Source organism: Brienomyrus brachyistius, chromosome 1, assembly GCF_023856365.1.
Source record: "Brienomyrus brachyistius isolate T26 chromosome 1, BBRACH_0.4, whole genome shotgun sequence".
NCBI classification, from domain to species: Eukaryota; Metazoa; Chordata; class Actinopteri; order Osteoglossiformes; family Mormyridae; genus Brienomyrus; species Brienomyrus brachyistius.
Window position 1 is genome coordinate 4,166,896 of NC_064533.1, and position 15,787 is coordinate 4,182,682.

The 15,787-nt window shown below is 52.2% G+C and overlaps 1 protein-coding gene across 1 annotated transcript in view; it reads right to left on the reverse strand.

The window, feature by feature from the left end:
• The window catches only part of si:dkeyp-27e10.3 (UPF0606 protein KIAA1549), a 56,695-nt gene that overhangs the window by 5,611 nt on the left and 35,297 nt on the right, over positions 1-15,787 (reverse strand). The window contains exons 11-19 of the mRNA XM_049013260.1: positions 15,525-15,730; positions 13,044-13,171; positions 11,808-12,013; positions 10,845-11,074; positions 10,182-10,320; positions 8,896-9,180; positions 3,689-3,738; positions 2,980-3,125; positions 2,326-2,483 (exon numbers count right to left, since the gene is read on the reverse strand). Coding sequence (XP_048869217.1) covers positions 2,326-2,483; positions 2,980-3,125; positions 3,689-3,738; positions 8,896-9,180; positions 10,182-10,320; positions 10,845-11,074; positions 11,808-12,013; positions 13,044-13,171; positions 15,525-15,730 — 1,548 coding nt within the window. The remainder of the gene's footprint in view (positions 1-2,325; positions 2,484-2,979; positions 3,126-3,688; positions 3,739-8,895; positions 9,181-10,181; positions 10,321-10,844; positions 11,075-11,807; positions 12,014-13,043; positions 13,172-15,524; positions 15,731-15,787) is intronic.

Sequence of the window (15,787 nt, forward strand, 5' to 3'; positions counted from 1 at the left end):
CAGTAAGTTGGACATACTGTTCCCTATTATATATATAAAGTCATAGTTCAACTGGCATAAAGGTTTGAATATGTTCATTTAGCCTAGTTTAGGTAACACTAGATGTAATACTATTGAAAAACACATCCTGATTTAGCCGAGTTTGACATGTCCCTGGGTCAACAATGGGTTGCTTTTCACTTCTTTAACCAAACATTGTATGATATCATCACATTAATTAGAACAGCGTTTTCTGTTAAGTGGCAAGGTGCACAGATTTGTTAGGTACCTGTTTTAGTGTGTGTGCCATTTAGAAAACATTCCAACATGCTCTCCTGCAGAGGCTGTACGGAGCAGTGTAAGGGTGCGTCTGTATTTATGAAGTGCTGATAATAATAACAACCAAAATAATACTAAAAAGACAGAAACACAGAGGCTTAGCCTGCTGAGCGATACACCACCCCAGGCCAGGTGGCTGCATGGCTGCAAGCCTCGAGTTTGAAAAAGAGAAAAAAATGGACCAATGTGGTGACGTCATACACCGAAGACTGTGATTGGTTAAAGAAGTCAAAAACAAGTCCCTCCCTTGGTGACCCAGGGAGAGGTCAAACTCGGCAAAATCTGGATGACCATTGAAAGCAGAGCTAGTCCACAAACAATAAGGGGGGATTCAGTACGAACTGGGTCGGTTCAGGTACTACAGGATGGAGCAGGACTGATTTGCTTGGTAGGCAAAGTGCAGAGGTTCAAGGGGGGCTTCCATCGCAGTTATTAGGTGGGAGGATGAGTGGTTCAAAGGTTTTCATTAAAAACAAAGGAGAGAGGTATGGGTCTGTAGGGGTTCAGGCAGGAGACATTTTGTTTTTCATGGGCAGGAATGATGGGAAATGTTTTATGGCAATTTGGGCTGGAGCATTGATTCAAAGACGAGTGTGAGATGCCTTGCAAATAGGGATGATAACTGTTCTGCTTGTGCATAAGTTCGGCAGGAGAGAACAGGTCAGGTCCTGCTGCATTCCTAATGTTTTGTTTCCTGAAAAGCATGTTGACCTTCTGCTCTGTAAGAGCTGGGAGGAAAGGAGGCGGTGGACAGCATTGGGGTGGGGGAGCTGAGAATGGCCTGGGTGGGAGTGATGGAGTTTAGCTGGTGTAGCAGCAAAGTGTGTAGGGGTCTTGCTGCAGTGAGTGACTGACCCATGGAGCTGCTTTGTCGTGGCCTTTAGCAGATCTGATTTCTTTGCCAAATCTGCACTGGGCCCTGTTGTATTTCTCACTAGTCTTGAAGGCCACCACCTTATGCTGTTATAGACCACCAAGATCAGTTGTGAACCAGGACTTGTCATTATATCTGCAGATTTTGTTGGAATGCAGATGTTTTCACAAAAACCGATGAATGAGGAGATCGAGTCCGGGTATTCGGCCAGGTGGTCTTTGGCAGCTTCGAAGTGTCCATGCAGTCTTCAAGTCCCTCAATGACTCATCCATTTCCTCTGAGATCTTTCAACAGGCTTGTAAGTTTTGAGCCATTGCCTGGTATGAAGGATCAGATGTATTATCGGACGGTCAAAGCTCTCCAAGGGGAAACAGGGAATTGCATGGTATGAATCCTACACTGTGCACTAGCGGTGGACGAGCGTCTCTTCTCTCTTCTCATTTCACAAGTTGTATCTGGGGAGTCCAACTCTCAAGTTATCTTAGCTGAAATCACTCAGCATGATAACCGCAGAGTCCTGGTGGTCTTGCTCAACTTTTATCATCCCATCAGCCAACAGCTACATGCCAAGTTAGCTACAGCAGAGGCACACACTCCAACCAGAACTGTAGGGGCAAATTCACACTGAAAGAAAATGTTTTTTGAATAATAAAAGTATTTTCCATGTTCGTCACGTGTAGAGGACGGTAGTGTCACTGCACCAGACCTGACCGATTAAAGCGTACAAAGCAGACTCCATGTTGACCCTTCTAAAGAAACAGGCCGGCAGTGTTTGCAGCTGTGCCGGGGACGGAGATGTGCAACCGAGCTTCCTTCAAGCAGAAAGGGGAGGTGAGCATAAACCCTTTCATGTTAACCAATATCCAAATGAAGTCGGTCAGTGGGACATGAATGCCGTGTGGGAGAAAGCAGCTTAGGATCTGGAGCTGGGAGATCCCACACCGGCATGGTGAATAGTAAAACACTCTCTCCTCCTTCTAAACTGCTCCCCCCTTAATTAGTTGTCAAATGCAGTTTTTGTGTCTTTTATGCATATAGTATTTCACAAATGTCACAGTAGTTTGGGAGGGTCACAGTCTTTCATAATGGTGTGGGGGGGGGGGGGGGGACACAGCAGACTGGCAGCAGCTCACCTGGTCTCTGCCAGGTATGGCTCGGCTGTACTCCTCCTCAGAGTGGTAGCGCCCCCAACTGGAGCCTCCTGGGTGAGCGGAGGAGACTCGACCCAAGCCTGGGTATGCGCCAATCCGGCTCGACAGCCCCACCTGGGTCAGCTGGTGCACCTGGGCACCTGTGCACACACACGTTTGTGTTCATATCTTTGTGGGGACTCGCCATTCATTTCAATGGGCAAAACCCTAATCCCAACGACGACAACCTTAACCCTTGCCCAGCCCTAACCTTAACCATAAGTAACCAAACAAAATAAAAGACATTTTTAGTTTTTCGATTACAGTCACAGATTTTTAGGTGATTGAGTTTCCCCTTGTGAGGACTGAAAAAAAATGGTCCCCATAACATCAAATAACAGGTTTTTATCATATTGTGGGAACATTTGGTCCCCACAATGTAATATAAACATAACCCACACAGACACACACAGAAACTTAAATAAATCCCACAGTGTGACAGAGACCAATTCCTCTGTCACCATCTGTGTTACAGTCCAATAATACCACAAGTATGTCCGAGTGAGTCACTCAAGAGGCTGATCGCTCAAAGGCTGAGACACGGGTCTCCTTCAGGTACCTACAGGGAGATTTGCAGACATAATTCTGCAGTGTTACCTGTGGCGCCCCCAACAGGCCGAGGTCTGGCAGAGGAAGGGAGCTCGTCGGCATACAGCCCCCTGCTGGAGTACAGTGCATCTGGCTGGATCTGGTCGGCTTGAGTTGGGTCCTCTGCGGGGAGGTAGTCCGATTCCCGGCCCTGGCTGAATCCAACACGGAGTATTTACAATCACAAACAGCACACATGGTTTCTGGACATCAAAGACAACCTGTAATTCGTTTAGCAACAAAGGATTAAACGGTGTCCTATTTTCCACCTGTCTGTAATACCTTCTGCAGCAGTTTTTTCTTTTAGTGGCCACTCAATAAATATACAGTTACCAATATTTGAAGGTTCCTTCCCCACGATGCATATTTCTGACAAAAGCTCTCCTGTCTGAGATTTTGATAAAAGCACAGAAATTAGTCGTCAAAGACACTACTACAGGTGAAGGGGATTGTGGGTAATGTGCAACCAGCGATACCGGGAATAAGTAATGACACCGAGCTACACCCCAGAACCATGCCTGTTTGGGATGCTCAACTGAATAAATTCAGTTGCTCTAAATACATTATTCATGAGGCCAATATCTTTGCACGCGACAGATGACAGAAAGTGTCAGCGGAATACGTGTGGAAAAGGCTACTAATCCAAGAAGCTATTATGAAGCAGGGCGAATGCCAGTGTGGCACAGGGGAAAATGGCTTTCCCGCCGTAGTGACCCACCTCTGTGACGGGCTCTGGGCTTGGGGGGACACTGCCGCATCCGCATACCTCTAGGGGGAGACAGAGAGACGGCGTGAGCACACCAATCGGACAGACAGCTAAGAAAAGAAGCTGGAGTGGGATGTGGGGTCGCTGGTCACACACCGCAGGTACTTCTGATGAACCTTCAACGAGAACCGAAGAGAGACTAATACATTTTTCAAACATATACACATACAGACACACAGCTGTGGGGACTGTTCGGTCTTATACTGGCGGGAGGGGGTTAGCACACACACACACACAGACACACACACACACACACACACAGACACAGACACACACAGACACACAGACACTCACACAGACAGACAGACACACACACACACACACAGACACACACAGACACACACAGACAGACAAAGACACACACAGACAGACACAGACACACACAGACAGACACAGACACACACAGACACGTATGCACACACACACACATTTGTGTTCATATCTTTGTGGGGACTCTCCATTCATTCCTATGGGCAAAACCCTAATCCCAACAATGACACCCTTAACCAGCCCTAACCTTAATCATAAGTAACCAGACAATCTAATTTTCAAAATGTCAAATGTCAAAATAACACATTTTTAGCACATCACGTGGTCCCCACTATGTAACATACACACATAACCCACACGCACACACACAAAAACACATCCTTTCTGGCATGTTCATCTTAAGTGCTTCATTTGAATTCATCTGTTTCCCGAATGACAAAGTCAATATTCAAAAAAGACTTTTCACAACACAAAGGAACTAAGACATAAATGTATATAAATGGCCTTTTGCAGAAGCTCGAAGAATCTTTCAATACTACACTGACTCATACTATGAAGACAGTAATCAGGACAAAGCCAGATACCATAAGACAGTAAGAAGCCCATTCGATTAACTTATGAAAAACAGACTAACCCAGACACTCTTCTGCCTCATTCTGGAAAAATACATACTGGTCTGAAAAGGTGCTGGTATCTTGCTTGCTTTGCTTCATGCCAGAGAGTAGAACTGTCCAGCATGGGTACTTGATTCGGGCTGTATAATTAGAGAGTCCCTCTCAGTTCTGAAACTGCTCCACCAAGAGACATAAGTCTCATGGAGGGTCTACAGGTGAGCGGCTTCCCGCTCAGGCTGGACATACCGGTGTGACTCACAGGCCCGGGAATGCCCAATTAATAGCGAGCTCGGTGGGAGTCATGCACTCGCAGTTCTTGCAGCTGCTGACTGCACAATGACAGGCCGCGAAGCTTCTTGGCACCGCGCCGGAACTTGGCAACCACACAGCACATATCACTGCCTCCTCTCAGAACCAGTCCAAACCCAGAGTTCACCTTTCGGTCTAGGCCCAAGGCGCATGAATAATACAGAGAGACGCTGTGGCCTGCTGAGCCTGGCCAGCATGCTGTGAGACCTTAGAAGGAGTTTGGCTCCTCGTTCTCTATTAAGCGCCTCCTGCAATTTCAGCTATGGGTATAAGAATCCAACTGGCAGAGAGACCATGTATAAGGGAGAGAGGGCTTCCCCATGCTCACCATCCCACCGTCAGTGCGGAGAAGAGTCCATCCTCCCACCATCAGTGCGGAGAAGAGCCCGCCCTCCCACCGTCAGTACTGAGAAGAGCCCACCCTCCCACCGTCAGTGAGGAGAAGAGCCCGCCCTCCCACCGTCAGTACTGAGAAGAGCCCACCCTCCCACCGTCAGTGAGGAGAAGAGCCCGCCCTCCCACCGTCAGTACTGAGAAGAGCCCACCCTCCCACCGTCAGTGCGGAGAAGAGCCCGCCCTCCCACCGTCAGTGCGGAGAAGAGCCTGCCCTCCCACCGTCAGTACTGAGAAGAGCCCGACATCCCACCGTCAGTACTGAGAAGAGCCCGCCCTCCCACCGTCAGTGCGGAGAAGAGCCCGCCCTCCCACCGTCAGTGCGGAGAAGATCCCGCCCTCCCACCGTCAGTACTGAGAAGAGCCCGCCATCCCACCGTCAGTGCGGAGAAGAGCCCGACCTCCCACCTTCAGTGCGGAGAAGAGCCCGCCATCCCACCGTCAGTGCGGAGAAGAGCCCGCCATCCCACCGTCAGTACTGAGAAGAGCCCGCCATCCCACCATCAGTGCGGAGAAGAGCCCGTCCTCCCACCGTCAGTGCGGAGAAGAGCCCGCCTTCCCACCGTCAGTGCGGAGAAGAGCCCGACATCCCACCGTCAGTACTGAGAAGAGCCCGCCCTCCCACCGTCAGTGCGGAGAAGAGCCCGCCCTCCCACCGTCAGTACTGAGAAGAGCCCGCCCTCCCACCGTCAGTGCGGAGAAGAGCCCGACATCCCACCGTCAGTACTGAGAAGAGCCCGTCCTCCCACCGTCAGTGCGGAGAAGAGCCCGCCCTCCCACCGTCAGTACTGAGAAGAGCCCGTCCTCCCACCGTCAGTGCGGAGAAGAGCCCGTCCTCCCACCGTCAGTACTGAGAAGAGCCCGCCCTCCCACCGTCAGTGCGGAGAAGAGCCCACCCTCCCACCGTCAGTGCGGAGAAGAGCCCGACATCCCACCGTCAGTACTGAGAAGAGCCCGTCCTCCCACCGTCAGTGCGGAGAAGAGCCCGCCCTCCCACCGTCAGTACTGAGAAGAGCCCGTCCTCCCACCGTCAGTGCGGAGAAGAGCCCGTCCTCCCACCGTCAGTACTGAGAAGAGCCCGCCATCCCACCGTCAGTGCGGAGAAGAGCCCGCCCTCCCACCGTCAGTGCGGAGAAGAGCCCGACATCCCACCGTCAGTACTGAGAAGAGCCCGCCCTCCCACCGTCAGTGCGGAGAAGAGCCCGACATCCCACCGTCAGTACTGAGAAGAGCCCGTCCTCCCACCGTCAGTGCGGAGAAGAGCCCGCCCTCCCACCGTCAGTACTGAGAAGAGCCCGTCCTCCCACCGTCAGTGCGGAGAAGAGCCCGTCCTCCCACCCCACCGTCAGTACTGAGAAGAGCCCGCCATCCCACCGTCAGTGCGGAGAAGAGCCCGCCCTCCCACCGTCAGTACTGAGAAGAGCCCGCCATCCCACCTTCAGTGCGGAGAAGAGCCCGCCCTCCCACCGTCAGTACTGAGAAGAGCCCGCCATCCCACCGTCAGTACTGAGAAGAGCCCGTCCTCCCACCGTCAGTGCGGAGAAGAGCCCGCCATCCCATCGCCAGTACTGAGAAGAGCCCGCCCTCCCACCGTCAGTACTGAGAAGAGCCCGTCCTCCCACCGTCAGTGCGGAGAAGAGCCCGACATCCCACCGTCAGTGCGGAGAAGAGCCCGTCCTCCCACCGTCAGTGCGGAGAAGAGCCCGCCATCCCACCGCCAGTACTGAGAAGAGCCCGCCCTCCCACCGTCAGTACTGAGAAGAGCCCGTTCTCCCACCGTCAGTGCGGAGAAGAGCCCGACATCCCACCGTCAGTGCGGAGAAGAGCCCGCCCTCCCACCGTCAGTGCGGAGAAGAGCCCGACCTCCCACCGTCAGTGCGGAGAAGAGCCCGCCATCCCACCGCCAGTACTGAGAAGAGCCCACCCTCCTACCGTCAGTGAGGAGAAGAGCCCGCCCTCCCACCGTCAGTACTGAGAAGAGCCCACCCTCCCACCGTCAGTGCGGAGAAGAGCCCGCCATCCCACCGTCAGTACTGAGAAGAGCCCGCCCTCCCACCGTCAGTACTGAGAAGAGCCCGACCTCCCACCGTCAGTGCGGAGAAGAGCCCGCCATCCCACCGTCAGTGCGGAGAAGAGCCCGCCATCCCACCGTCAGTACTGAGAAGAGCCCGCCATCCCACCATCAGTGCGGAGAAGAGCCCGTCCTCCCACCGTCAGTGCGGAGAAGAGCCCGCCCTCCCACCGTCAGTGCGGAGAAGAGCCCGACATCCCACCGTCAGTACTGAGAAGAGCCCGCCCTCCCACCGTCAGTGCGGAGAAGAGCCCGCCCTCCCACCGTCAGTACTGAGAAGAGCCCGCCCTCCCACCGTCAGTGCGGAGAAGAGCCCGCCCTCCCACCGTCAGTACTGAGAAGAGCCCGCCATCCCACCGTCAGTACTGAGAAGAGCCCGTCCTCCCACCGTCAGTGCGGAGAAGAGCCCGCCATCCCATCGCCAGTACTGAGAAGAGCCCGCCCTCCCACCGTCAGTACTGAGAAGAGCCCGTCCTCCCACCGTCAGTGCGGAGAAGAGCCCGACATCCCACCGTCAGTGCGGAGAAGAGCCCGTCCTCCCACCGTCAGTGCGGAGAAGAGCCCGCCATCCCACCGCCAGTACTGAGAAGAGCCCGCCCTCCCACCGTCAGTACTGAGAAGAGCCCGTCCTCCCACCGTCAGTGCGGAGAAGAGCCCGACATCCCACCGTCAGTGCGGAGAAGAGCCCGACCTCCCACCGTCAGTGCGGAGAAGAGCCCGCCATCCCACCGGCAGTACTGAGAAGAGCCCACCCTCCTACCGTCAGTGAGGAGAAGAGCCCGCCCTCCCACCGTCAGTACTGAGAAGAGCCCACCCTCCCACCGTCAGTGCGGAGAAGAGCCCGCCATCCCACCGTCAGTACTGAGAAGAGCCCGCCCTCCCACCGTCAGTACTGAGAAGAGCCCGTCCTCCCACCGTCAGTGCGGAGAAGAGCCCGACATCCCACCGTCAGTGCGGAGAAGAGCCCGCCATCCCACCGCCAGTACTGAGAAGAGCCCGTCCTCCCACCGTCAGTACTGAGAAGAGCCCGTCCTCCCACCGTCAGTGCGGAGAAGAGCCCGACATCCCACCGTCAGTGCGGAGAAGAGCCCGCCATCCCACCGTCAGTACTGAGAAGAGCCCGCCATCCCACCGTCAGTGCGGAGAAGAGCCCGACATCCCACCGTCAGTGCGGAGAAGAGCCCGTCCTCCCACCATCAGTGCGGAGAAGAGCCCGCCCTCCCACCGTCAGTACTGAAAAGAGCCCGCCCTCCCACCATCAGTGCGGAGAAGAGCCCGCCCTCCCACCGTCAGTACTGAGAAGAGCCCGCCCTCCCACCGTCAGTGCGGAGAAGAGCCCGCCCTCCCACCGTCAGTACTGAGAAGAGCCCACCCTCCCACCGTCAGTGCGGAGAAGAGCCCGCCCTCCCACCGTCAGTGCGGAGAAGAGCCCGCCCTCCCACCGTCAGTACTGAGAAGAACCCGCCATCCCACCGTCAGTGCGGAGAAGAGCCCACACTCACCGTAGAGAAGGGGCTCATGGCTGGGCCAGTGGGATATGGTGAGGCCCACTGGTTCAGGCCTGGGAGGGTGATGCCAGCCACGCTTCCCTGTGAGCCGGGCGACACCAGCGCGAAGGCGTCGTCCAGCAGGGAGTGCATCTGCTGTCGGGCCTCCTCGATGGAGGGCTGTGGGGGCACGTATGCTGGCGGTGGCGGGGCGTGGCCGGGAGGTGGAGACCCAGGACCCACAAACACGTCGTCAGCCGGAGACGGGCTTCGAGCGTCTGGGGGCTGGTCTGGATCAGACTGAGCAGGAAACAGAATGAGATTCAGTCCACACAAAATCCAGTTATTGTTATTTCTGTCCTATAGTCCTATAAAAATACCTGCAGTACAGTAAAAATACAGCAGGGGGAAATAAAACAATTCCAGTCCTGTATCCATATAACTGTCTCAAACAGGTGTTGATTCACCACTTTGAGCACAGTGCACTCATGTACAGTAGATACATGCCAGCTACATGTGTCTGAGACAGCACGTCTCTCCCATTCCCCCAGCAGGTCTCTCCCATTCCCCCACTCTCCCAGCACATCTCTCCCACTCTCCCAGCACGTGTCTCCCATTCCCCCACTCTCCCAGCACATCTCTCACACTCTCCCAGCAGGTCTCTCCCATTCCCCCACTCTCCCAGCACATCTCTCCCACTCTCCCAGCACGTGTCTCCCATTCCCCCACTCTCCCAGCACATCTCTCCCACTCCTCCAGTACGTCTCTCCCATTCCCCCACTCTCCCAGCACATCTCTCACACTCTCCCAGCAGGTCTCTCCCATTCCCCCACTCTCCTAGCACATCTCTCCCACTCCTCCAGTACGTCTCTCCCATTCCCCCACTCTCCCAGCACATCTCTCACACTCTCCCAGCAGGTCTCTCCCATTCCCCCACTCTCCTAGCACATCTCTCCCACTCCTCCAGTACGTCTCTCCCATTCCCCCACTCTCCCAGCACATCTCTCACACTCTCCCAGCAGGTCTCTCCCATTCCCCCACTCTCCTAGCACATCTCTCCCACTCTCCCAGCACGTGTCTCCCATTCCCCCACTCTCCCAGCACATCTCTCCCACTCTCCCAGCACGTGTCTCCCACTCCTCCAGTACGTCTCTCCCATTCCCCCACTCTCCCAGCACATCTCTTCCACTCTCCCAGCAGTTCTCTCCCATTCCCCCACTCTCCCAGCACATCTCTCCCACTCTCCCAGCACGTGTCTCCCATTCCCAGCACATCTCTCCCAGCAGGTCTCTCCCACTCACCACATAAGCCACGTTGTTGACTCCCGGGTACTTTTTGTACGTGCCGTCACTATCCGTGCCGATCAGCTGGTCCCGGTCCGCATCTGTAAGGCTGCCATTCACCTGGTTCTTCTTCCGCTGCTTGGGAGAGCGCCTCCCCCTGGCAGGGTGGACACACAGCACCCTCTGTATCACCAGTGTCCTGGTAAACATACCGCCACTGGTCCTGTGGCTGATCAAATTCTTGGGTACTCAATGCCCAAAGTCGAACTGTCCCTCCTTTATTCTTCATATCTAAATATTGCTACACTAATTATTACTACAGATCCCAGCCTAGTGTTATTTATTGTTTATTGTTGTTGTCCAATCATTCATGCAGTGACAATAAAAAAATTAGATTCTCATTCATAGTCTTGGCTTAGCCAGGTCAACACAGCATGGCTTAATACCGAAACTAAATAAACCTGTAATTACTGCTGATGTCAGACTTATTCAACAATGTTCAGAGACAGATGGGTCATCAAATCACACAGGGGTTTCACGGAACGGAATATGTTCTAATGAGCAATTATCTTCACAGGAAGTACAGAAGAAATTCACGCAGCCTATGAAAGGTCACCGGTGAACCAACAGAAGATGGTAGAGGGTTTATGTATGAACCACACGTGCCCAGTGAGCACTAACCTCCTCCGGGGCTCCATGGCGGCCGCGGGAACATGGTCGTCCGGCTGCAGGATCTTGTCGATCTGCTGCTGAGCCTTCTGGTAAATGTGCTGCTGGTCCTTGGTGTCGCCAAAGCTGCCCATGATGTCGTCCATGGCGGGGAAGTCGTAGTGGCCCTTCCTCTTGGCGCGCAGGCGGATCTTGTTGCGGTGGTGCTCGATCTCGGATTTGTGCCTCAGCGCTACCTGGACCTTGAAGAGAGGCGAGTCGCTGCAGTGAGACCGACAGGACGGCAAGACGAGCACCGAGGTCCAGCCCGGCCCCAGTACAACTAAAATCGAGATTAACTGCAATCATGTTAGAACCGAAACCACTGCAGACCTTTCCAGTTATGTCAGGACAGCAGTGGTGAAAAATGTGTTAAATACTTAGACATGCTTTTCTGCTGACCCTTAAAAGGAATAATATAATATTCATTATTAATCACTTGTTAACCAAAAAAGGGATTTTGCTTGAAACCGCTGGAAAAAAACTAACTAATGACCAACAGCAATGTATTTTGTTTCTGTTAAAAAACACATAAATGTTCACTACAAATGATGAATAATTAGCACTAATTAGCAATAATATATTTTAGTTTAGCTAACAGCACTATAGCAGGTTGCTGTGTTTTCTAAATATCTCTGACAAATGGTCACATTATATTCTGTTGTGACCTGAAGAGTGTTTAATGACTGCATCAATCAGGCCTAATGAAGAAGGCAGCCAGGATGGGAATTGAGCGCATAGTTCAGGCGGCTGGACCCCGCTGCCTTTTTACGGTTAGGCGAGTGGCAGGCTCCTATTTGCTCTCATAGTAAAGGTCATGGGTTCAAATCCCTGGGAGACCATAAACTGTAGCCCCTCCCACTACTCTAAGTCGCTTTGGGTAAAAACAGGGAAATGAGTAAATGTTAAATGTACATGTGTGGGCCGGAGCCTCACCTCGCGGTTGACGGTGGCGCTCTCGGGCACCCTGGCCGTCACGGCAGGGCTCTGCTGGGCTGGCACTGGCATGGGCTGCATGGCGATCAGTTGGATCTTGTTGGACACGCGGCGAGTCCCGTCGGCAGAGCGGGACATGCGGTCCACGTGCTCAAAGATGGAGGCTGAGGAGAGCTGCTCGTCCAAGCTGCCTGCTGTCGGCGCTCCTGGGAGAAGAACACAGATCATCCACACCTTCATTGGCGCGGCACCTCGGCCAGACACCAAGCGGCCTGTGCCGAGACGGACGCCCTCCATGGGCAACTCCAGCGAAATATTAAACATTTAGACATGATGTCCCATTAATCTGCAATAGGAACTACTGCTGAGTCCCTTTCACTAGCAGTAACACTTTCACCGTTTGAACCACCACCCCGAAATATGAATATAAAAGTTTATAAAAACAGAATCAGAAATTACTCATAATTACAGTTCACTTAGTCAGCACTTCCATTTAGCATGTATTTAATGCTATTTATATTTTGGTGTAATTAATCCCTGAAACAATCATAAATATTTAAAAATCTGATCCTTCTGAAAACAATGCATTCAGGGGTTCCGGACTAACACAACGATCTACACTCAGTTTTAAATTTGACCCCTTTCTGATGGCCAAATGGAAAGAAAAAACATCTCTGTAAGTAAAAGGGATACTGAAAAACTGAAAACATTTCAGAACAACCGAGCATTACCGGAGGACTGGACCTAAAAGGGAAGTTGCACTGATGTATTCAGCACTTAGGTGCAAACTCAGCCCTGCAGAGAGGCGACTTGGACAGGAATTAACGTCTCCGCATGGCAGACAAGCAAGAGCGGTCTGTATGTAATCAGAGAGAGACACCAGTATGTAGGGGTTGTTTTAACAGACTCAGGACAATGGCTCAGACGGACAAAGCAAAAGCCCACTCTACTGATAGAGTGGATGTTCTCCCTTTGGCAACAAGCAGAGTGTTTAGTCTGCTGAACAAATCCGTCCCCACAGCAGACGGAGGGCCTAGGAGCTTCCTGGAAGACCTTCCTCTTCCTGAAAATAAGCTTGAGCTCCTGTAGATTGGTGTGAGTCTATAACAGGGCCCATTCCTCTTTGGTGACTCAGGTCTGCTTCATACCGGCAGAAGGACAACTCTGATATGCTCTGGCTGCTTGGCCCGGAAAAGATCAGAAATGCTCTCTCACGCTTCGGCTGGGGAGACTTGCCATTCTTGGGGGGCTTGCGGGGTTGCTTCCCCTCGGGGGGTGTGGTCGGAGGCTGCAGGGTGTCCTCTGTCGACTCCCTGGGGCTGGATGGCTCGCTCACCATGGAATCCCCGTCCGACGGTGAGATCCTGTCCGGACATAGAGACCTGTGATCCCGAAACTTGCGTTGTGCGGAAGATGCGGGGGGGGGGGGGGGGGGGGGGGGGGGTTTTTGTTCTGAAGCATGTCATTGGTGGAAAAACAAGTCCTATTAGCTACATTACGTTTATAAACACAGCTACCACCACAGTGTAGAACACGCAGGACAACAGGCAATTCCCAATTAAAGCACGAGCCCCGTACTGTTCGCCTGTTAATGAAAATCACACGGCGGAAGAGATACAGCTGAAGTATTAGCCGCCCAATCAGCTTTGCTGCTCCCAGCCCCACCCACCTCTACCTTTCTGGGACATCACTCTCATTTTACCAGAAGAAGCTGTACGCAGTTTTGCTTCAGAAGAATCAGTGTTGAACCCTGGACTAGGACTGCACGATATTGGGGGAAAAAAAATCACATTGCAATATTTATTCTTTCTGCGATATATATTGTGATATTAGGATTTTAAAAAATCTAATTAGTTCCAGTCGTCTAATTAGTGGACGCCGTCATTAATGGACAGTCAGGCTTACATAGGGCTCCGTTGTCCGGCTCGACCACAAATCCATTGAAGCTGCATGATACTGTACCGTTAAAAGTTCCGTTTCAAATCAGGTCCTTGACAGTATTATATACCGCTTGCCAAGTGACCGGATCATGTTCTTATAACCCTCTTTGCTGACTATGTTAATCGGTACCATGTCTTTTGCAACATGGAAGGTTATCATATCGGTTATTTCTTCTGTCGTTTGGAACTTTTCTCAGACGGCGTAACACTGGCAAACAGTCTGAAATAGTTTTTCGCTTTGGACGGCAATCAGATTTTGTTTTGCACTCATCATACAGGGCTTGTGATGTCAATTTAAACGATCAAACAAATTAGTTGTGCTTCCCCATGTTGTGGCAACAACTGCAAGGCACAGTTGAGAAATGGCCTGTTTTTGGTCGATGTCATGCTTTCTGTAGCCAAAATAACTCCACATGGCTGACGTTGCATTTCGTTTTTGCAACAAAATCTTTTTTTTTTGGTGATTTTATCCTGTCCCGCACTCATTTTTACGCTGTAGTGAAATGACGACTAGAGGGAGCAAGTCGATCAAAAACGTTTGTGATTGGTGGCTCGTTCTGTGATCGATATGTTTGTTAGCTGCGCATGCAAAGCTGCGCGTGCAAAGCTGCGCGTGCAAAGCTGCGCGTGCAAAGCTGCGCGTGCAAAGCTGCGTGTGCAAAGCTGCGTGTCGGCTCCGTATCCAAAAACCTGTAAATTGACCTAAATTATATTAGACTTTTGTGGATTGTTTAAGAATAAGAACAGCGTGACATTTGTCAGTTTAGCACAGAACACCAAAAGCACTGTGCACGCCGCTTAATTTAATTTGGGTCACGTGACACTGCAGGTCCTGCAATGAGACTATTGCATGTGTGTACAGTGCGATGCTGATGCCGAAACGATATATCGTGCAGCCCTACCCCGGAGTAACGAACTCCCTATGGGGGACACCGTAATTAAAGATATGTTGCAACATCCGTACTACAACTAGGTGTGTCCGAAACCAGATACTCGTTTTCTTTGCAGTAGGAAATATATAGTAAATGGAGTGAGTCCGAATGTCCAATTGCTCAGCATGGAAGAGGCAGTAGGTGGGCGGTGCCCGGACTGCATTCTGCTAAATTCTGCAGTGTACAGCTGATGGATGCTACATTATCTACGTTAAGACCACGTTAAGTCGGCAAAGAATGTCACTTGCTTGTCAATTTTTTTTCGAGATGAGTGCTTGTCTCTGTACTGATTTGAGTAGAAAACAATACCCAGTTACATAAGTCGTCTCAAATGTGTACATGCGTTTGCTAATTGTTTTTACCAGTTTTTCACTTTGGTGGGGGTCAAGCTGTGTTACTGGTAAACATCCAGCAACATGGTGACCGCAGCATGTCGGAGTGCTTGCATACTATTCTCATGTATACACAAAGTATGCACCGCTTTGCCGGCCTAGCAATAGACTTCAGTATGTACTGTGTAAGTATCCCGTTTTGGATGCGCCCTGTGGCAACATGAACGACCAGCAAAACCGATGAGTTGAGCAGTACATCCACACAGCAGATTTGTGTTTATTTAATGATCAGGGTTGGCCCTGCTTCAGCAGGGATGACAAAGAACGGCCTTACATGTCGTCTTTCGGGCAGACAGAGCTATAAAAACAGCTGTCAGTGACGAGGGTTATGACCCCATTGACAGGTCGCTTCCAAACTAAAAGAGCAAAGAAACAAACTTTTGCGTGAGGCCTGCGAGGCTAATTGCTACGGAGACGTGACTTTGCTTAGACCGGGGCTACGGGCTCACGCACCTGCCCCTGCGGCGGGTACCGCGGGACGCCTTTGTGGAGGACGCCTTCGACTTGGGGGTGGGCACCTCCCCGTTCTCGGAGGGCGTCATCTCCTTGACGGGCGCGGGCGGTGGGGCGGGCTCCTGGATCACCACAATGTCATCCTTGCTGTGCTGGCCCAGGTGCAGCTTGGCAAAGTCGAATCCTTTGACGCTGGGAGCCTGAAGCTGGAGGAAAGGGTTTGGGGGAATAGAACTTGTTATCACAGCAGAGCTTCCGTCAGG